The 23818-nt window shown below is 38.3% G+C and overlaps 1 protein-coding gene across 2 annotated transcripts in view; it reads left to right on the top strand.

Moving 5' to 3' along the window:
* ARPP21 (cAMP regulated phosphoprotein 21) overlaps nucleotides 1-23818 on the top strand; it is a 145576-nt gene that overhangs the window by 67958 nt on the left and 53800 nt on the right. The window contains exons 12-15 of one of the 2 annotated variants that reach the window (XM_085304184.1): nucleotides 6302-6339; nucleotides 8459-8518; nucleotides 11122-11351; nucleotides 18607-18837. In XM_085304184.1, coding sequence (XP_085160310.1) covers nucleotides 6302-6339; nucleotides 8459-8518; nucleotides 11122-11351; nucleotides 18607-18837 — 559 coding nt within the window. The remainder of the gene's footprint in view (nucleotides 1-6301; nucleotides 6340-8458; nucleotides 8519-11121; nucleotides 11352-18606; nucleotides 18838-23818) is intronic. The other variant, XM_085304175.1, reaches the window with a different exon arrangement.

The following is a 23818-nucleotide window of genomic DNA, read 5'->3' as shown; positions in this document are numbered from 1 at the left end:
GCCAACTAAAGAGCAGTGATTTAAATGGGCACTCTCAATAATTTTAAATACCTAATTTACTTCATATTTATGTCAAGTTGGATCAAATTTGTCAAATGACATTCTGCAGAGCCTCCTCACGGTTATTTCCTTTGGACCGGTGTTGTAAAACTGAGACACTAATGCCAAACCCCATCTCCCCAAAAACAAAAAAAAAACAAAGGTTAGACTTGAAGTTGCAGAGTTTTCTTTTTCATTAATGACTAATTAAGGAACCTTGTTTCTGCTGTTAGTCATGTTTTTGATGATTCTGAAAAGAGTAAAACAAAATACGTGATACAATTCCTGCCTTACTGAAAAATCAATGCTTGCACAACAAATGAGTATATTGCTAGAGCAAAGCGTTTAAATGTGAAACATCTGTAAGTTGTACCTCATGCTCCTGAAAAAAGGAGCAAATCATAAATTGTCATACCAYTGTAATGATGGAGTCCTAAAAGAAAAACTGAAGAAGTCAACATTTTATTGTTTTATGTCACATCTCAATGGGAGCTTTGTCCTTTAAAGGGATATGGAAAAAGAAACGATTGATATTGTTACTGAAAATTATATTTGACAGTGTCCTTTTAAATTAAAACTGTTCATTAAAACTCTTCACAAGATTAATAATCCTTTTATTTTGCTCTGGTTTTGGAGTTACACCCATTCAAGTTATTTTTTGTTAGCAGAATACATTGTATAGTTTAAGGTGTGTATTATCTCGGTTGTGAGCGTTTTTACCATGATAACTATGCTTGCTAGTAAGTAGCTCATCATATCTCAATGGTTTTAGCCTGGCTTCTTCTTTCTCAACTGAGGAAATTCCAGTAGAAGCTAAGCTCCTTCAGCTTACATTTTGTTTTCAACTTGTTGCTCTGATGTGAATGTTGCTACAGTATATACAACAGAGTTAATGAGTCATTCAAGGGCTGCAAAGCCTCTTTCTAAACCTGTCTGCTATACAAAAGTTACCGTTTCAGGCTTATTACAAAGGAGCTTGTACAATAATAGAAAATCTTCAGATTTTGAAGCAGACCTCAAGTGAGGCAAAATGTTGTTGAAACATTTCCATATGAAAATATGTAAAAATACCATATGGAAAGCTGTTGCCAAAATAATGCAGTTTATATCACAAGAAGCAGCTAGAAATGAGAACCAGGCTGGGAGACTCAGGTAGCTTGGAAAGTGTGCTGAAAATCATTGCACAATGGGCTGTTGTTTATAAATTTAGAGACTGGAGTTTTAAAGACAGGCAAGTGGTAAGCATTTTAATTGCCCACAGCAGGAGGTTGATGTGGTCCACTGAGTTAGTATCACAGAGTGGCAAGGCCTAAGTAGCAGTTTGGTTTGCAGTAGGAATTTTAAATGGATTGGGAGCGAGCAGTTTTAAAGATCAGCGATGTAGATATCTCTCCCTCTCTCTCTCATATCCACTCGTTTGCTATCTCTCCCTGCTTATTGCAGGGGTTAGTGAGCCTGCAATGCATCATCTTGCAGTAAATTTCAGCAAGTTGCACTAATAATATGAGTAGCTGTGTTAAGAGGAGTTTATTTCTTAGCTGAGTAGAGCATTCCTCACAGGTGAGGTCTTTTCTAGGATTGTGTTAGTGTTGTATGTGGTGGCAGACGACACTTTTTTTTTGTGGGAACAATACCTTCCTGCCATAGGTAGTCCTTACTGCATGTAGGACTTTATAGTTTTTAAGCCATCTGTGAGCATTAATTAATTAATTTTCTCCATATTTCCATGAGATAGGTACCTGAGCCTTGTCAGGCTGCTTAAAATGGAGATAGAGATGTGAAGGGGTTAATCGTGGTATTTTTATTCTCTCTCCACTATTTACACTACTGTAGTCAAGCCTTTATCAGTGCCTTGCTTACGAGCCTTAGATAGAAAATGGATTATAGTTACTTCACTTCTAATTATAGCATGTATGAAGAGAGCTTGCGTCACAAGTCTCCAAAGTGCAGCAACAAAGGTTGAAGAGTACTGGCGTAACCTGTTGTGTGTAACGCCACTCTGAACATGTATGAGATAGCCAGAACTCTTTGGATAACTTATCAGCCCAAGAGTCAGAATTCTGAACAAATTTTAATAGGAAAATGCAGTCTGGTTGCAGGAGTCAAAAATTCTATGAATGTTTCAAGTGAAAAGTGCCTTAACCTAGACTCCACTTGCCATCAGCCAGAAAGCTTGTTGGCTCTTCCTTTAGATTTTGCAGCACTCTAGTGCACCAGGCATCTTCACTTCAAGTGGAAGTTTTGAACAAAATAAATATGTTCATGAATAATGGCATCAGTATGATAGTCCTTGTGATGATTAGTCTGATATTAGCCAGTAATTTACTTTCTGTCAAATTTTCCATCCATTATATTGGCTGCCATCAATTTTGACGAGGGGATCTGTAGGTTTTAATGACCCCTCTTAGTCATTAGAGTCATAGAAAGTGATAGAAATTGAGGGATAAGTATGTTAATTTGATACCTTAAAAGAATTGATGAAGAAATTGATGAAAATAAATTTGACAGTTCACCCCTCACTGATACAAGAAGTACAAGGTACACCTTTTAAGAACTTTTCAGGCTGCTAAAAGTAAAACAACATTGCATGAGCTCTATTATGCTCAAAGCTATTTCTGAGGTGGTTATTTAATTGTAAAGCCTACACTTTTTATTCTTCATCTATTTTAATTAGAAACCTACCTTTACAACAATTTGTGAATTTTACAACCAAGTATATTGGAATAAAGCCATAGAATACCTGGGCCTTGAAAAAGGATAAGTTTCTAATCTGAACTGCTTTAGTTGCTTTTGGTAGGTTGCAAAGTAATTGTCCAAGAAAGAAAGATTCTAAAAAAAGAAAAAAAAAATGTTGTTCTTCCAAATACATTATTTCAAACTGTAGATTTATCTGAGAATCCCAAGTGCATGTGTAAATGGTACATAATGTTTTTGCTTTGAAGCATGCAGAAAATAGATTCTGAAGAACAACAATCAAATTACTTACGGGAAATGTTGTTCTTTGAGGTTAATGCAATGCATAACTTCATGAGCCAGAGTCACATAAGGACCATCCATTGTTCAGAAGAGTATTCTCTAGTAATTATTGTTTGTTCGTTGAAAAATGTAGATGTTTTATTACTTACATAAATGCCAGAATTGCACATGATTACACGTGGAACTTACTAAAGGAAATTATCCATTGCTTTTTGTTTTCTTTTGTAGCTAATTGTAATGGTCATTTTTGACCAAGCAGTATATTACAGAAAGCCAGATCCTCTAGATAAAGTACACCAGAATTCCTCCACATAAGAAAACACTGAGGATCTTTACTACTGCTCTCTGATTCGAGAAATTAAGAAAAGAGATCTGAAAAGCTTCAGGCTCTCCTATCCTTGTGGTAGGAAAACAGTAGGTAGTAGGAAGAAGAGGTTTTAAAATGCATAGAAATGAAGCAAAGATACAAGATTCCAGTGTGGCTGCACAGAGCCTTCTTTTGTGGCAGCAAATCAAGTAATAAGCCTTATTTGGAAGCCTGAGCTCTATCATGTCTTGTTAACTGATGTGAAAATGATTACCTGATGGTATCCACTGCAGGATACTGCCGCAAGTTTATAGTTATCTGTGTTGACTAACGTAATTAAAAACRAGAACAGYGATCCCCAATATTCCCAGTGCACTGACAGAGCTAATAGRCATTTTCTGGTTGAAACTTTAGAAAGTTCTAGGAAGTAAAAAGAGTGACGTATTAGTTTCATAAGTGACAATTAGTGGTACACAGAACTCTAATGGAAATCTTGCATGTGGAGAGCCCTGAGGAGCTGAAATTGTAGGTAATGCAGTATAACTTTTTTCCTTTCCTAGATTTGTTGCACTGTCTTTGATCACTGTACGAGAGCCAAGTGTTTTGTAAATAGTTTTGACAACAGCTCTGTTGTGGTTTCTTAAGCTTTCCTGGTGCTTTAAATCGAGCATCATTGATGCTGCGGATCAGGAAAGTGAGTCCTGACCTTGTAGCAGCTAAATTGCTATCCAGAGCTGCTTAGCCATCTGATTTTTAACAGCTAGAATAACATAATAAAAAAATGTCTATCTTCTCTGCCTCTCAGCCTCACATGTGTATTGAAAAATAGATATTGCAGGAATTGTGTGGCCCTGTGCCAGCATCCTCAGCCTGGAAGACAAATGGAGTTATTACAGAATCTGTCCTTAAGTCTATAATGCAGCATATAGTGATAGCCATCAAGACACTGCACAGAGAGCAGGCCTCTCCCTTGCTTAATAAAATGYAAATCCTGGACATTTATTCTACTTTATGCCTAACTCTATTAAAGACATCCAAAAATTGATGCTTGTAAGTACTTTTTCCAGAACCAGTACATGCCCCTTTGCTTTCTTAACTTCCTGGGGACACAGACCAGTATTCTAGACTAAGGAAAGGTTTTAATTACTCATTCTGGAAAAGTAGTTACAGGGCTACTTTGGAAATATGACTGCAGTGAAGTCAATATGCAAACACCTGTCATGGACCTAGAAGTGCCGAGGCCGCCCCACAGTTTGAGTTGTCCAGCCCCCAGTGTGACCTCGGTGCGTTCACAGGTAGTTTGGCTGTGCTGAAGTCCGCACAGCCACAGCTCTCGTGCCAGCCCGACCCTTGTGCCTAGAGTAAAGTTAGGAAAGTGGGCTGCCAGTGCCACTTCCCAGCTGTAGAGTGGGCATAAACTTTGCTCCCTCCTGCCCCTTGGGAACGGAGAGCCATTAAATTAAGAGCTGCAGTATGAGGTCTTTTTCCACCTACATCACATAAGGAAAATGTGCCCTGTGGCAGCCTCTCTGACAGGTTAGTTAATTAAACCATGTGAATAAGGTCCATTAAAAGGGAGGAGATGGAGTGCTGCAGCTCTGAAGGATCCCAGCGATCTGAGGTGGAAAAGTTTATGACTCCTCTGAGCCTGGGGCGACAGCCTAGGTCTGCTGTAGCCCCAAGCGGGTCACTGCCCGGGTGCAGGGAAGGGAGGTTTTCATGCCGATATCCTGAGGCACCTGCCACCGGAGCGCCTCCAGGCCCTGCCCATTCAGCTCAAGCGCCAAAAGGAGCTTGCTTGGGAAGCCCACACCACCGAGGGGTTGATGCCATGTGCACATCGATGCCAAGTGGAAGAGCTGCGGCTTTCACGAGACGCTGCCCTGGGTAGCCAGGGCTAAGCTCTTTGCGTGTGTCCGTTGATGCCATGTAGGTCATTAGCTCACCCTTTCGAAAAGAGGAGCAGCCTCAATCCGCACGTTTCCTATACCGTCAGGATTTGACAGGGCTAATGATGGCATCCCGTTGTCCCTTGAGCTGAGTCCCCTTGTAGTGGAAGTAATGGACATGCTGTTGGGTGTCCTCCTCCCTTTGCTTTCCTTTTGTTTCAATCCAGTGAAAGTCCTGGCTGTCTTTTCTTCTGTACCTCATGGTGATATAATCCAGTGACAGCTACTAGGCACTTTGTGTAGTGAACATGAAATAGGAGGGAAATGAAAATAATCAAAGAGGGAGAATTATTCATGGGAAATTGAGCACGGCTCCATTTCTCTGCATAAGAAATTAAGTAATGTTAAAAGAATTATACACTTGCCAAAAAGATTTATTTCTTCCTAGCCCTCCTCTTTTTTTTTTTTTTTTTTTTTTTTTATCATCATTTTATATCTCCACGTGGTTATGACTGTTTCCTCTCCAACTGTAAAATGAAATCACATAATATTTTCTNATTTTATATCTCCACGTGGGTATGACTGTTTCCTCTCCAACTGTAAAATGAAATCACATAATATTTTCTGATTTCAAAGTGTTACAGTATCTTCCCTCCCTTTGAAGAACTTTGTCAGTTTTGCATGCTTTCCTCCTGTTCGTCCTTCCTACCTGCAGCTCTGTGCTATTCTGCTTATTCCTAGGCAGTAGAGCAGACTAGTGGAACCTTACATTAACTAGGAAAGAATTTTCCCCTTTGAAACGCCAGTATTTTGCTCATAACACCTTCTTCTGATCTCAAGACTAAGAAGTTCCAGTTCGTTTCAAAACACATACCCCTTGTTGGCAATGTATTGTAATGCATGGAATTTATTTTACTGGCCTGACCTTACTCTTGACCTTTTTTCCCTCTTGTCTTCTGCAAATGCAAATGATGCATGAACTGATATCCCCTTAAGCCTGAACAGGGGAGATAATTCTAAAATCAAGGAAGGAATTGGAACAGCAGAGCATATCTAGAACGTCTGATACAATGCCTTTTTTATTTTTCAGTCAGTTTGCTCCCAGGAAAACCTTTTTGTGGAAAACAGGTAAAAAAAATAGTTTGCTTTTTTTTTTTTTAACTTAGCTGTTTCTCTCTATTATTATTTTGTCTATCATAGTTGTTTGTCCTAATGAGAAGACTGTTGAGCAAATCTGTAATCCAAATGATTTGTGATGTTTCTCTGTTTTAAGGGRAGAAAAGAGATTGTCTTGCAATTATGAGTAGATTATATCTGAGCAGATAAGATATTAGTGCTACTTTGCCAAGATTTTGGATGTTAGTTTAAAAAACAATTTTTTCGGGGGGCAGAGGGAGGTAGGGAGGGAGGGGAAACTCCACCTAACATTTCTTTTCAAATAACCAGTCCCTGTATGGAGTGCCTTTAAGATTTAACTTAGTGATCTTCTAAAAGCACTCTAACACTGATTGGATGACAGTATTTATGAAACAGTGCGTGTGCATTTCTGTTGTTTAACCTACTTTCCTGTGGAGCTGAGCAGCAGCACTGACTTCACTTGTGGCTTGTAAATGCTCAGAACTCCCCCARATCAGACTCACTTTACTCCTGCATCATAGTAGTGAAATGGTTATATCAAAGCCAGCTGTTATTTTGCATTACTGTGTGATGGAGCCAATGGATGTTCTTCTTATTATAATAAATCCCTATAAAGCAAAAGAAAGAAGAAACCTAACTACAATACACAAAATACTGAGTGCATCTCCTTAGCAGCCATAAATTAGCTTACCTGTCTTGAAGATCTTAGAAATTACACACCCTTCCAGCAGTTGAAGGTCTGATCCAAAATGTTAGGAATTTCACTGGTGAATGTTTGAGCAGTGCTAGCCCAAGTCTGTCTTGTGGGGGTTTTAAAACTGTTTATCCTTGGCACAAGGAAGGGTGAGATTATTTTCCACAGCGTTTCTGTTTCTGTCCATCCTCACTTCTTGCAGATGCATGTATGGGTGAGCCACAGAAAATGGCTCCACAGTAAGGGTACAGACCAGCTCTTCTGACAGAAGGTCCCAAAGTTGTGGAATGAGGYATCTCCCTCAGGAACTAATGGCCAGTGTCATCTAACCACTCTGTATTCTAGGAACCAAGTGTATTTCATCAGCTTCTTCTTCTGTAACGTGACTATGGAGACACATGCTTTGTCAAAATAAATCACAATTGTAATAGAGAAACCCTGACAAGCAAAAAAAAAAAGCACTCCCATAAACCTACCTTTCCCTCTCTGCAGAGAATAGGAGAATGAAAGTGACATAGTTATTCATGTTTCAAAAATCAAGGTGGAGGAGGTGTGAATACTGCTATGCTGAGTGTAGGATGAGATCCTGTAGGGAATAAACTGTGAATTTCACACCCTTCATTTGTTTATGATTTAAATTACATGCACACCCATGGGCGAAAGTGCCCTGTTGTGGTATCTGCACATTTTTCACTTYTTTTAAACCTGTGAACTGGCTGACCAACTTTCATAATATGGGGATGTATATTCACGTGAAGACCAGGCAACTGCCCGATTGAAAATTGGACTTACATCTGCACTATTGTTATTAGGAGAGAGAGACTTACTTTGCATTCGTCAGAACACTCTTTTTTTCTTGCTGCATGCCTTACAGCCTTTGATCAGGTGAAACACTTAAACTCGTACTTAACTCTTTGTACATGAGAAATATTGTTATTTCATGTGTTGAAAGTTAGGTGTATGTTTAAGTGCTTTACTCAATCAAGACAAAAGCTCACAGCCTTTTCGTCAGAGAACCTGAGCATCCATCTGCARAGATATCCAAGAGACTTAGCAAATATATAAAAACATATATGCCATATTCTGCTGGCTTGCATTTTTTATATTTCTATTAGGTTAGATTTGTATGACTTTTACTTYGGATGTAGAAGCATGGTTCCTTGACTTCTGAGAATTTCCTTGCTCATTAACAAGAAATGTTAAATGGTCTTCRGCCTCCCTGGCTGGCATTTCCTGTTAAGTTGACCATGCACAACTTAACATGTGGGGGCAGGGAGGTGGGAGATATTTTAGCTTTAGTTCTTTATGAATCTAGCAAATTGGGAGGTGTTGCTAGAATTTAAATACAATTTTACAGATAAAATGTAAAGCTGAATTAATGGATCTGTTACCATAATCTTTCTTTTCATTTTTCAGTAGGCTGTTGGAAGACAGTAGTGTATGCAATGACACCCATAAGAAAAGACAGCTGTTTAGGTTTGTATGGATTATTTAATATCTATTTCCCAATAGTATTCACTTCTGTGTTTATCTGTGTCCTCAGTGAGCAAGATCCTGATGAGTGGGGGTATGTTATCTTTCTGGCTAGAACACAGTGCAGGGAATAGGTTCTAGTCCTGTTTATCTAACGCTCTAAATGAGAAAGTCACGACAGTTTTTCTTTTGTCTGATTTTAGTGATCTTTGGCTCAGGAGCTATGTCTATAATTTTAGCTGCTCAGCTACTTGGGCTGCCACAATTTGAAGGCARCTGTGACTGGTAGAAGTTATTCTGCTTTGGTGTAGAAGACATACACATTTCACAGACTACTGTTCAGACTAACAGGTTTTTCTGCAGATGATTTATTAAAAGCTGAAATAAAAATACAATAAATAAAAATGAGATAAAGCTGGGTGAATTTTCCTTATCTAAAACAGCAATGCATTAGAAAGTTTCTCCTGTGACCTTTCTTTTCCAAACTCTAATTCCTTTTGCCCAGAAAACTCTGTAACTCTAGTGGTGCTAACAAGTTTCACATGCCGCAGGGAATGAATGGGAGTCAATCCATATTTTCATGGAGAGTTTCTTTATCAGCTGACACACAGGATCAATAAGAGACCCAGCCTAGTTTGTTGCAAAACTCCACTTGAGATGCATAGGGAGAGTCTGATCTTTTGCACACTGTGAGTACCCCCAGATTCAGTGTAAATCGATCAGAGCTGAGTATACTAACTTGCTTTTAAAATCAACCTGCTGCCATAGGCCTTAAGCARAGTAGGCAGTAGTAGTGAATACTTGCAGAAGCATATCCTTTATGCAGCAAAGCTCATAGGTAGGTAGAGTTGCAGTGATAACTTCATGCATATGTATGTAGTGATGTGTGTTTGCATATGCAGTAGTGATAGTTTATGTCACTTTAAACATCTACCACCATACTTTTATATTACTTAATTTTCACTAAGAGGTGCAAGGGAACAGGATTATTTGACCTGTGTGTTTCTGGTTGCTGCCTGTGCATGTCTGCACACCGGCGTGGAGGAAGAGGCAAGACCGCAGCAAACAGGGAGCAGTGCTGGAGCCCGTGGAGTTGCAGACCACGGCCACAGGCAGTAGGCAGAAAATCTTTTCTCTGTCCTTCGGGCTATCCTTGATGATCTAAGGGTTTTGGATTGGGGATGCAATGATAAGTAAGTATTTAAAATATCCACATACTTAGAGGCTCTCAGTAACTAATATCTTTTTGGATCTGGGGAACRAAAAGGAATTTTAAGTATCTGAAACCACAGCTACCTAGGATACAGAAGCATGTTGTTTCTCTCCCTGTTTTTTCCCAAGAATGTAAAATGAAGAGAACTTAATTTCTAAGCAGAAGAATGTAATAGAATCTGTAAATAATGCTTGCTTGTACTTCTTTTCTTTTGTAAAAWTTTAAAGACAATTTCTTTTTAAAATCTTCCTCTTTTATGTTGTTACTTGTGTGCTGTTTCTCTTTATACTTTGTCACTGTCTGGGTCTAGCAAAGGTGAACACTGCTGATGGCATCTGTAAGGCTCTAATCACAGGCAAGGAACGTGCTGGGCTGATCCGGATCTTTGACATACTGCTCTGCTCTATCACATCCAGAGGGACGCAGCTCGGCAGACTCTCTAATAAAAAGCAAGAGAAAGGAAAAACATAGATGCAGTCTCACCAATTGCATTTGTATAAAGTGCTTCGAGCCTGCAAGACGTTACACTTTAAAATGAGAGAGAAGAGTTGAAAATATTTTCTGAAAGCCTCCCAAAAGTAAACGTTATTAGCCTTAATTTGGATAGCTGTCATGGTACTATGCTAAGCTGTAGTAGGCATACAGGTTTTGCCAGCTTAGCAGTGGACTTTAAGCTGTTCGTCATAACAAGCTGAATTCTGCTCTTGGTTTACTATGTTGCTGCTCACAATATCCTGGGTGCATTGCAGTTGATTACAAGGCCAGGCAGCCTCTTCCCGGAGACTTGCAGCTTGTAGATGGATAAACAAGCACAGAGGGAACATGATGATGTGGTCACGTGTGTGCAGAGAGAAAAAAAGTCTGGTGGGTCTCTAAGTGGAGCTTTAATGCTAGAAACRATGGAGTCATGCAAAGAGGACACACGTTTAGAGGGAGGCCTTGGATGAAGAGGCAGACAAGTGTGGGAATGAGGTGTGACGCAAAYGAAGAGAGTGGAAGACCAGGGCAGAGGGCAGGTTTGGACTTTGAAGCTGTCGAAAAAAAATTTGAAGGTTAGGGGCAGTAAAGGGGAAGCCAGCAAGGGGTTTGCTGAGGGAAGAGGCCAGCTAATAGGCAACAGAAATGTCCTCATGTTATGTAATATTGCTGTGTTGGTTCCTTTTGGTGAAGTGCTCTCAGGTTAGATGCAAAAGGGGAGCAGTAGTAAATACTATGCATATAAATGGATATAGCAGTATTCACTTGTTGAAGCTGGGGGAAGATCACCCTTTCCAGGCACACTGTCATAAACCCAGAATATTTCCTTTGATAGGTTTATTGCAGTCTAACCAAAGATAGACTCTGCCTTGGTGTGTGTGTTTGTGTATAAATCTTTGTTTTTTGATGTCCTTAGGGGTAACAGAGATAGCACAGGGAAGGCATCTGGCAGTCGACAGAGCAGTACGGAGAATGAATTGAAGTGGACAGACCACCAGAGGCCATGGAGCAGCACAGACTCAGACAGTTCAAATCGAAACTTGAAGCCAGCCATAACAAAGACAGCTAGTTTTGGTGGAATAACCGTTCTGACAAGAGGAGATAGCTCATCAAGTAACAGAAGTACCGGCAAACTGTCTAAAACAGGTAGCTAGTACTGTATTGGGTTCACATTACCTCTTTAATGTGTGGTGAGAAATTACTGTGTTGGCATTTGTTTGAGAGTATGGTGTATCATGAATTCCAGGAATAGTTGCATTTCTGTGTATAGTGAATGTGTATGTCCATCTGTGTATATGTGTAGCTGGGTACCTGGTATTCAGTCAATTTTTAGGAATCAAGAAGAAAAGCTGGTACCTAGGAGTTGCAAACCTTRGGTAAAGTAGGCCTTTCCTGGAAGAGAATATTTGCACTTTCTATTTGAATGCTATCTACAATTTTTGTAGCCTGGAAAGGTAGTCATCTTTTTAGACAAAGTAAGTGAACAGTATAGTTTTAAACGTTCTGTTAATCTTAGTCTTTTTGAGTCACATGAAGAACTAAATGTCATATATCTGAAGAGAAATCCAAGAACACTTTGTTGTCGCTAAAATGCAGACCATCTTTACCTTGGACTTGAGCCCCTTTTATCTCCTGGTGAATGGGCAAGTGTACTGTAGCATAAGCCATCAGAAGGGCTGGATTCCTGCAGTCTCTCTGTTTTCTTGTTTAGCACCATTTAAGGGGAGGATGAACCTGGTGGGAATTCTGCATCTGTTTGCATTAACTTCATGAGTACATTACCATATGGGTGAGCCATAGGGTCCRGATCTAAGTAATTTCAAGCCACACCATTAAGCTACTCTATTATATTTTCATGTAAAAGTGCATAATAAATAATGAGTCTGCCAGATGATTCCATCAGTCTGGTTTATTTGATGAATATAGCACAGGACAAGTCATAATCAATACTTAGCACTTTGTGCTTTTTTAGCTTGAAAGTGTTTTCGGGGCATTACTTAATTTAAAMCCCATTTATCAAACCTGAATTAGTCAAATTTCACTCCTGTTCCCCAAACTGTACTAATCTTTGCTGTGATTCAGGACCCCTGGGAATGGAATTTGAAAAATCAGTTCTGCCAGTCTGCAAATATTTGGCATACTAGTACCTCCAGATCTTGCATTTAGTTACAAATTTTGATATATTTYGCAGATGAAAAGCACCTAGGCTGATCTGAAAGCTGCTCTTTCAAAACCTGATGGTCATAAAGCTGCTGGCGGCTTCTGGAATATCCTGTCTCTTTTTCTTTACRCTTCTATTTTACATTTCTTTTGAGACTTTAGACAAATAACACTTCTGYATCGTATTATCCTAAGATTCTCATTCAGTTTTACACCATACTTATCTATGCAAAATCCTGTGGAACTGAGATATAAATTTCACCTTGGTGAAATGTAGCACTGTATCATTGTCTGTATCGTCGTTTAGATTGTTCCTGAGCATGAACATATGCACGATAGTGAAAACAATGCATATGTGGTTTTGAAACTGCACTCCTGTATTTTTTTTTTCTTTTACTTCCATAAGAAAGCATAGGTTGTGCAAAGAGTCCTGGAGTATGCAATAGACCATATTTTTCACTCCAGATTCCCTTGCCTTCCATGGCTCTTACTGTTATCTTGTAGTTCAATATGATATGCATCAAATAGGGGTAAGACRCGGTATATTAGTATAGTGTATAGCTCACATTAGGCAGAACACAGTTAAATATACTTTCCTGCAGTACTGTATTGCAGAGGTGTAGCGTATTTAAACAGTGTCTGAAAAATCCAGTTTGGAGAGTTGAGACATCTCCTAATTGCAAAAGATTAATACTTTTAAGWAGATGTCATGGTGTTAAAATCAAGCATGTTAAATGATACACTTAGAAAATACATTAAAAGAGAAATCTCTGAAGTGTGCCAATAATTGTAAATGGATCTGCACTCTCTATGTACCAAACCCAAAATCGCTTTCAAATGAAAACTCTTATAATACGTTCTTAAAACATCAGTATTATTACAATTCTGTATTCTTTGCCTTGCAATTACTTAAGTACTTTGAGTCTTTTTAAGCAAAATGTTTCATTTGGAAAGCTATTTGAGGCATACAAAGAATAAAAAAGAAACTAAATAAAAGTAAAGGCAGAGGAGAGGAGAAAAAAGAGCAAGGCTGGATGTCAAAACAAACTCKCCTGGCTTCAAAGCCAGGACATAAAGTAAAACTGTCAGTCAGCCTGAGGAAAGTCAAAGGAAATAAAAACATCTGAATTGCTGTTTCTRTCCTTATCTCTGAAATGTTACTGTATGGCATTAAAACAGAAAAGAATAACTGTTCAAAAAATAATGAGGAAATATGCCTTGATAAACTGTTCTTTCTTCACCAAGAAAATGCTGAGTGCGTTCATACAGCTGACACAGCTTCCATGGGGTATTTGCACATCTTTTCTAAGGTACAATAGGTACCAATCAACATATTCTTGTGCAAYTTTTTGCGTTAGATCTTTATTATTCTGTAATCCAGTCATAAGCAATACTTCAAGTTCCATAGTTCAGTAAACATCAAAAGCTTTATTATGCTTAGGTTTTCGTTTGTTTTGTTTTGACTTCACTACAGTGATTGAAATGGCATTTCAGAGGCATCACTACAAACATTTAGGCATACTGCTGTAGGAGAGTGGCAGAGCATGATGGGCATCAATTTTGTCCCATTTTCCATCTACAGAAAGTACCAGTCTGTTCTTTGAAATGCTTCTACAGTTCACAGTAATAAATTAAAAGCATTTTTGGCTTCTATATAGTATATACGAAATCAGTTTGAAGACAGCAAGCAACAGGTAGTAATGTTCTTCATTGGCCAAATGACAGAAAATGTTGATGATTATTTTAAATGTGAAAATTAAATTTATGATAATTATCAAGCTACATTGTGAAATAAATGTCTTGAACCAGGAAATACTAATATTTTAAGTATTTTCACTGACACTTCACAGATGCATTTGGGAAAATATAAAATAATGCAATATTAGTACTGTTATCTTTCTGGATCATTTCTAATACTATCACCAAAATTAAATGTTCTATCCTTAGCATTAACTTCTAGTAAATCAGAAATTAATGGTACATACAGAAACTGAAGCACAGAAAGTTGTCAGCTTCCCATTAGGCAAAGACAGATCATGGAATGTGCTGTTCTCCGCAGCAGAATCTAGTAGTATCTATTAATCTTACATAATTGCATTCGGCTGCATGGCAATAGGAGTTTAGCAAAGGAATTGTGCTACTTTATTTAGGCAAAACTTTGCAGAAGGGGCTGCCTTAAACTCATATGGTTATCTCTCTGGTTCTCTGAATATCATTTTTGTACACCTGTTACTGTTTAAAAAGCGCTGTTCTTTTTAAAAGCACAGATTGTATCTTGCAAATTATTTCCCACTTTGTCATGCTGAAACTTAATAGAGAGAGATATTGTTTAAGTTATAATTCAGAACTGATATGGAGAGCTAATAATTGAACAAATTGCAATTCCTACAACTTAACACACCATAAAAAAAACCTTGGTTAGTTTAGATTTCCAGTAGTACAGTGGGCTTTTCAGAGTTGACTAAGCATGTCCCWATGGCCATCGAAGATACACCTGTTCAGTATCTAACTACACCCATGAAGAGAAAATATAGTTCATAGCATATCATGTTATTTTCACTAACACTACAATAGTTTTCAATATAGATTACTATGAGGGAATAGAAGTTATACTTTCCAAAGAAATGTGCTATGTGTGTGTGTCTACAGATCTAAATAATTACTGAAAGACTAAAAAGAYTGTTGCACCTTGAGCTTTTTTTTTCTAATGTATTTTCCTTGTTCCATTAGTGGAATGCACATCTGGTGGAGTGTGTTTCTTTCCTCCCCATTTACAAAAAGCCGTCTGTGTTGTGGTATCARCTGTGTTGATACAGCTCTGTAGGAATCATTAACTTCTTTGGAGTGGCTCCAAGTAATTGGAACTACAATCTAATCTCTCCTGTTAGGTGTTCATTGCTAATTTGGTAGGGCAAATATAATTCTACTGCAAACATTTAAATTCATTAACCTTTTTTTTTTTGATAAAGTGTTCTTCAAATTATGATTTGATGTCTGGGTTTTGGAGGTAGATATTTGTTTGTTTGTGATTTCCTTTAATCAGGCAGTAGCCTGATGGATCTTGTGAATCCAAGAGAAATTGCAGGAATGTTGATATATGGGCAGTAAATTATGAGCCAACTGTTTCCAGTCATAAGCTTGCCGCCAACCTATGGCGCTGAAACATCAATCTTATTTTTAGAAGTACAGCTTGCAGAGAAGTATCATGTTCACATGAGCACATACCACTGTCATAAAAAAACTAAATACACTGTAGTATACAAAATAACACCTGACTTCTGTAACTACCAAATAAATATTTCTGAGCCAAGAAACTATATCCAAGACAAAAGTACTTCCAGGAGTGATCAGCACTGTGCTACTCCTGAAAAAATTGTTCCTCTGGAGCAAGCAGTGAGTAGATGGTGATGGTCCAGTTGAGAAGAAAGGAAAAATTTACCTTTGACTTGGGAAGTGGGATGAGCAGAAAAAAAGTTCAAATTCTTCAGCTATTAAATATCAACCCAAAGAAAATAGAGCAAGCTGTGTTCTGTTGCTCACTAGCATTCAGAATATTGTAAAATTTGAGTGCCTCCTTTCTCTGCTCCTCCCTCACTTCCCAGAAATTAAGCTGCTAAGGCACTGAGGTAATTTTTCTGTTTCTTTTTCTTTCTTACAGCTCAGAGTGGTGAATCTCTGAGAACACTTAAAAATATATTAATGGAAGGCAATGAGAATATRAAGGCTGTTATTATGTCAACTGTGAAGCAGTAAAAAAATTATAGAACAGTCTAGAAGAGAGCCGTCATTACAGAAAAAAGGAGGATGGTTTGTCTAATGGGGGCAAGAATCTCATTTACTCAAAGTTCATTTCAGAAATCGTTAGCAAGACATCTCTCAATGTGAATCCGAATAAAGTCAGATAGTCCATTTTTTCATTTTCTACAGCACTGAATTCATTATGTGGTGATTTCGTATTCCAAATTTAGAAACTGTGAAAGCAGCTAATCAGAGCTACAAAGACAAGATTAATTTTGTGTTAACTTCCAAACATTAGTGTTGGATTTTACTTGGCTTAATATGTCTAGACTTAAAATGATAGGAAATAAGTTGTAGTAATGAAAAAAATTAAAATAGATCGTTCTTWTACAGGTTAAATGAGGTCAAAAGTAGTTAAGCAATAACTTCCAGGCTTATTTTAAAAATATGCAAAAATTGCTGAAATTGTTTTGAATCTTGTTTGCTTTCTTTCAAAATCTTGATCTACTGGCATARAAGAGCAGATCTCTAATCTTTTAAGGCAGCCATTTTCAGAGCTATCATTGTAGCTGATGTGTGGTGATGGCTTCAGAGATTGTCTTACTACTTCTGCTTAGCATTTGATCAGTGCATCTGAAATCATTACAGTCCTTTGGCTTTTAGCATTCAGAAGTTGATAAAGATCAGTCTGTGATTCTGCCATTAAAACAGCTGAAYGGAAAAGTATTGAATGTCGGAGGCACAATCTTCTTCTCCACTCACAGCATTTCTTTAGAATAGCACAAAATGGGCAGAGAGAGGAGTCCAAATTGAGGCTTGATACTACTGACATGCTTAGAAATGCTAATGAGAAGTTCCTGGAATCTCATCATCACTCCTGCGTCTCCAGATAGCTTCAAATCCATTGAATTCAAAGGATGAAGAAAAAATAGGAGAAAGTAAAGCTAGAACTCCAGGAAGCAACATGAAATGAATGTAGAAGGGCTAGTTGAATGYGGGAAAAACATGGTAATTGCTACAAAAGGAAAATGAGACTCCTGCAGTTGCATTTACGTTTGAAAATATTGCGTGTAGCTTGCTGAGGCTGCCTTCCAAGAGTATCTCTGCCAATTGCAGAAACACTGAAAACTGAAATGGTCCAATAAATAAAAGTAGCCCTGCAGGAATAATCTTTCTGGACTTCTAGCCTCAGCCTACACTGAGAGGGAAAAATAAAGCCACTAATACAGCTTTGGAGTACACTGCAGAGATTTTAAAAAGTCTTCTGAAATTGCTATTATTTTCTTGATTAGCTGTTAGAGAGGCAGATTTGGGGGGTTTACCAATGACAAATGGTGCAGTTCAGAAAGATGGCTGTCTCTGTAGTAATTATCATCTGGATATACAATTTGAAAAAGACGGATAAAAATTTTTATCAGCTTTTACATAGCAATCCGCAGTAATCTATGAAAGACTCTACATCTGTTAAAGAGCAGGATGCTGATATGCCTTGTACAAATAAAACTTGGTTTACTCTAATTATGAGGGAAGAAATGAATTTCAATAAGGACTTTGCTAAGAATAAATCAGAGACTTTCAAGTAGTCAAATACTGAGTCCTCCACAAGTATCCCAAATATGAAGGCTGTAATTTACTTTCCAAATGGGAAAAGTCTGTTAAAATCTAATGAGTTCTATCCTTCCTTTCAACCTATATCTAAAGGAAGAAAATTAAAGATGTAAAGACAGTGAGCATAAACAAAATACAAATAAGTTTCAATTTAAATTTGTCTTACTTCCAGAAAGAAGCGTCCGTACAGACATTGGCTTTCCCACTTCCTGGGTATCTGCCTTAACTTCCTGCTTTAAGCAAGGTGTTTATCTGAGCCTTACGTTTCCAGTGAGATGCTTGTCATTACTGCATCAAAGAAGTGGAAACCTAGTCAAATAAAATCCATGAAGTTTGTAAATTTTATTTGAGTTTTAAAAGAATATGACTCATCATACTTCTAGGCATTACTGTGCTGTTTTAGCACATTTAATTTAACTTGATTGATCACCTATAATAGAATAGATGCTGAAAAATCAAAGTGGAAAAATGTTAGGTAGCTGTGAGGTAATATAAAATATAGCACAGCTACTCTGAGAACACAGAGTAGACTGAGAACTCAGTTGCTCTTTTTCTTATGGAAACTTTTTTTTTTCTATTTATAAACCCTGTGTTTAACTTTTATACTTTATGAACCAATAACTTTGCATTATAAATACATACTGTGCTTTTTGTTTTCTGTTTGATAAAATCATTTTCTGGCTGGGGAGAGGAGGAGACTTTTTGGTGGGCAGGAGAAATGGTGTTTTAAATTGTGCAAATCCCACTGAGCACAGTGGGGAGTGAACACCTCTGCCCTGCTGTGGCGGGCATGGCCTCGCGTTTACTTTTGCAGTGTTCGAAGACTATCTCAGGGTATATGACATGTGATGGGGACCAGAGGTCCGCTGTAACCACGGCTCTGTCTCTGTGTTAGGCTCAGAGTCTTCCAGCAGCGCTGGCTCCTCAGGATCCCTGTCACGACTACATCAGCCTCTCCAAAGTGCACCTCTTGTCCCTGGAGTGACCGCTAGCTCTTCGGGCAGTGTGTCCTACGCCGAGAACGGGATGAGCGGCCAGGTAGCACCCAGCAACACCAGCTATATCATTCTTCCACTTGAAGCTGCAGGGATACCGCCTGGCAGTATCCTTCTCAACCCGCACACAGGTCAGTTGGGTGCTCTCCCACATTATACTGCCCTCTAATATTTCTGATGCCATCTGTGGAATAAGAAAATTTCTAATTTCTGGAGATAGTTTACTTCAGGCACCTTATATGGAAGAAAATGGCTATTTTGTACAGAAAGGAGATTTGACAGTTTGTTTTTAGAGCTGCCAGTAAACCTGCAGTGGCTTTCTGAGGATGTCATGGCATAGCAGTGGGAAATGATACATAAGGTTATACTCCTGCAGTCCCACACAACATCTAGATCTTGTAAAGTCCTGGCACTCCTTGGTTGTGAATCYTCTGAGAACTCATTAACTTTAGTAAGGAGAGAAAGTCCTCCATAATAAAGCTTGCTGAGATATGGGGCAGTTGAAATCCGATGCTCCAAATTTTAGAGATTTACTTAACAGTAGAATTGCAGAAGGCTTAGAGGCTGCATCTGAATTAGTACTTCGGAGTTAATTTTCTTGTGTGAGCTATTTGATTAGCAATTGTATTTAAATCAGAAGTTTTGTGGAAAGGAAAGTTTTAATCTCTTCAATTCTGTGTTGCTCTGGTAGTTAGCAGTGCAGAGGCACTCAAAAGAGGCACTTGCTGTCATCTGAGTACTGTGTACACTTCAGAAACCACTCAGCTTGAACTTGAGTGCTTGCTGAAAGTCTAAGGCAATTTGTTATCTTCCTGGTTTAGATGAAGTCCAGGTAATGTTACGCTATTACTCCCCACTGTATTGTACTGATAGCTTGAAAAGGGTTCAGAGAGGTTGAGATTGTGATGCTTCTTCAGTGATTTAGACTGTTTCAGTGACCATGATTAACTATTCTACCCTCCTTAGCTGAGCTATGCTGGGTTTAAAATAGCAAAGCATGCAGTGCACTGAATTTTCCATTGTACTGGGAGCTGAGAGCAAGACCAAAATACTTTAAAAGTCCTTAATGGAACATTCAGGAGCTCTTCATTTGAAGATTTTTCTTTACACTTAAGTCTTTATGTATATTAGATTTCTCTATTTGGTTRTATATACCAAGGAATAAAGCTTACTTGTGAGCCCACTGCCAGCAATACCTCTGTAGACAGAATGCAATCAAGAAAAACTGGAAGCTGAGGAATTTAAGAAAAATGTAGTCTTTAAGAACTATTAAACTAAGCATTCCATTAACATACAGAGTAGTGTCCACTGCTGATCAATATGTATCTGCATACGTAAAATCAGAAAGGAGTAAAGCTTATCCTATTTACATGTAGGGTTTTTTTAAACTATTACATTATTGATATGAGAGCCTAATACTGACTGTGTAAGTGAGGTATGAGAGCCTAATACTGACTGCATAAGTGAGGTTTTTATGCATTTCTTGAAAACTTAAGTATGGGAGAGAACTGAACATGGGAGATGGGTAAGCCAAAACCATCATTATTGATTTATTCATTTCTATTGTGCTGGAAGTTGACAGTTCTGTCTGAGGCACTGGAATTTCTTGGTCAATACAAAAGAAGGCATTTTGAGACAATGTGGTCCCCTTTTATACACAAATCAGCAGGTTTAGGCAGAAATCCATCCATAATTCAGTTGACAGGACTGAGCGAAGCAAGTGAAAGGAATTACTACTGCTTCCAGCCACGCTACTAGCTCAGAGGTTGTGTGTGTTCCTGACCATGGCAAGGRTAGAGACTGTAGCTCACCACCCATGCAGGTCAGCAGGGTTGTTTAAGTGCAACATATCCAATGTGTTTTGTAGATTTAGCAATTTACATTGGCTAGYTCATATTTTTCCCTGGTAACAAGGGAGTTTTTGTGTCTACCATAGATATATATTGCCTTTCATCGCTGTTGCTAGAAGAGATTACTCTGTCTCCCCTCCTGGTGTGCCCTGTCCTCTGAGGCATAATTGAGACTTCTCTGTGTGTGGATGTTTAATGTTCATAGAGCAACTGTTTTTCTATAAAAACAATTCTATGTTTTTTTTCTTTTTTACTGTTTTGCTTCTGCAGCTGATTTGTAAATATAGACATAATAAGGAAAAGAGAGGGGGCAAGATCTTCTAAAGAATGAAATTCTTGTCTCAAATGTATAGCTTTGCATTGCCACACGTGCTGGAAGTCAAGCTATACTGTAAATGTCTGCTGCATTTTTTATGTGTGTCAAAATACGTGCTACAAATTTGCCACTCATGGACTCAGAATTTTTGCATCTTATTAGGATTACATTACAAAAGAAACTCCATAGGGATGAGACTTAGAGATTGCTAGATGCTATGCTCGACTATCAAAGTGATGGATGCTGTCAGAAACATAGATGAAGAGAAGACAGTTTAAAGAAAATGAAAAAGAAGCTTTGTTTCCTGTAATGAATAGATTTTCTTTCCCTATGTAACATCATTCTTTAGTTCTTTCTTCTCTTCTTGCAGAGTGCTTACTTCCAATCTTCTTCTTTTGATCCTAGCACTTTGTCCTTTAAAGAGCTTTGCTTTCTTTCACACTAYGTAGACACTGGCTGTGCAAGCCTCTGATGGCATCAGGAGATGCTGTCAGCATCTCCCAGCCCCGATTATACCTCTCAGCTCCTGTTCAGATGTTGGCAGTCCACATTCTTTCCTTAACCATATTCAGTTTCCTTTGATTCTTCTCCCCACTTTGCTCTTCCTTCTCCTTCCCCAAATGTAGAAGCTTCTGGCTGCTTTGGGGAAAGAAAATGATTTATGGAGCTGTGTCATTTTGCCCTTGATTTCACCCACTTCTTCAGTCTGTTTTACCATTTAAAGGAGTCTCATAACATGCTCTCTGACATAACCCCTTCAACAATTAAGAGCATTTATGTTTCATTCTTACTCCTACGGATGACACCACAGTCTTTGCCCTTCTGTCAAGGCCACAGTTCAGAACTTACAAATGTCTATTTTACTACCATTTGATCTCTCCTTTTCACTTCCTATTCCAAGATTTCTTCTTAATAGGTCTTTTTTTTTCATCTTTATAAATATTATTACCTTTTCTCTTTCAGTCCTGTCATCTTTTGTTGTGCCACAGGAAATGTTCTTTAGTGTTTCCCTTGAGTACCTGGCACAGACTTCAGGAATCTGCTGTGCTCGTCACCCATGTTGAGTCCCAGTGGTCCACTTACGCCTTTTTGGAATTCTTTTCTCTTTAAGCCTCTGCCTCTGTGGTTCTCCCTGTGGACAGAAGACCTTGCTGTTTCCATTCCAGACATCTATTCTTTGCAGCTCTGGGCCTCATTATTTGCCAGCAGGGTCATAGTTGATGCTTGGGAAGGAGATCATCTTTAAGAAACCTCCACTGCAGCTCTCACTTTTTACTTTTGAAAGGACTTAAATCTCCCAAATCTGAGGAGACACCAATTAGAAGCACAGATACATGAAATGCTGCTCCAAAGGATCATCTCAGCCTTCCCAAATCTCCTAAATTACTTCTGGAGCCTAAGACTCCAAGTCTAGAGAAAAAAACAATTTCTCTGTGCTCTCCGTGCCATTTTCACCCCGTGTCTTCACAGCCCCAAGCAGGAAATCGARTGCACAAAACTGGCATATACTTCACTTTCACTCACTTCACTCAATCCTTTCCTCACTGTGAGTGTAAGCCAAGCCTCGTTTGTAATATGGCAACTTGATCAGGAAGTGGATGATCCTTTAAAGAGAGAAGGCAAGGTTTCTTTAGCTGATTCTTCAGTATAGTTCTGACATGTGGTTATTAAAAAGGAGGAGGGGAAAGAAGCAGTCTGAAGAACAGATGGATCAGCTAGGGACACTTGTGGTATAAAAATGAGAAATTCCGTATTTCACTAATGCATTCCGAGTATCCAGATTCATCTGGGTCTCCCTTTTTATCTTAAGTATGCCTACTTCTGTTTACCTATCTTAAATGCTGTCACTCAAATATTAAAATTTACTTTTATTGTGTAAACATATGTATCATTCCTTTGATTTATGAATTTATGATGGAAGTGAAAAGAGAACTGAAGTCATGGAAAATGTTTTGCTGACCCAGGAATCCCATTTCTTTTTTGTTCATAAGACCATGATGCAAGACTTAGGTAAAGATTCAGTTTTACAAACATTGTCTTTGCAAATTTTCTTTCTCCATCTAAAATATCCGAAGCAAAAAGAGATCAATAATTTTTATGTTGTTAGGTATGTACCAAATTCTGCCCTTAGCGGCACTTCGGACACARTTTTGACTTCGGACACTATATTGACAACTTTTCCAAAATATTTTAAGTGCTTCTCCTTTGATAACCTCCTGTGCTGTCTCCTCTAATTACTTAGGGCACAGCTCTCRAAAGTACAGCATTATGTTACTCAAATACAGAATTATATTAGTAACAAGGTTTCTGTTTCTTTCTATATGAACTACAGTGCTGGAAGTAGTTGTATGCATTTCACTGCTATTGCTTGAGAAGAAAATGCATGTGAATATCCATTACCTCTAGGGTTTGTTTCAGAGTTCAATTTTAGTATTAACTACTTCATCATTAAATGACTTCAAATAACCATAGCACCTGAATCATCTTATAGTAATGGCAACCTTCCACTCATTCCTTGAAAATAAGTTCTGCCAAAGCAAATGGGTGTTCTGGCAGTAGTTGAAGGAGTTAAGAATTCATTTGTGTCATTCATAGACATACCATCAAGCTCAAGTGTTCTCTATTTTAATCACTGATTTAATTGTGTTTGGTACTGKAAAACTGTAATTTTATCATCTTAGTCTTGTTTCTGCTTCACTGTGTTGTAARCCCATGATTGTGCACTTCTGCGCAATCCCTCTCTCTCCCTGCCTGCCTTTATCCCTATATTTCAGGTTCTTCATAGTGGCTTGAAAATTTGGAGGAAACAACCCTGGAGTGCTTGGGAGCAGAATTCGCTGGGAACCTCCCAGGCTAATTCTATTGATTCCTCTATTCCCTTGTTGGACAGGTCAGGCAAAAAGCTATGGAGATGAGATGACTGAAAAAGCCATATAGAAATTTMTT

Source organism: Rhea americana, unplaced genomic scaffold (genome assembly GCF_003343005.1).
Source record: "Rhea americana isolate MKP2758 unplaced genomic scaffold, rheAme1 scaffold_100, whole genome shotgun sequence".
Lineage (NCBI taxonomy): Eukaryota > Metazoa > Chordata > Aves > Rheiformes > Rheidae > Rhea > Rhea americana.
This window is presented reverse-complemented; position numbering and strand designations above follow the sequence as displayed.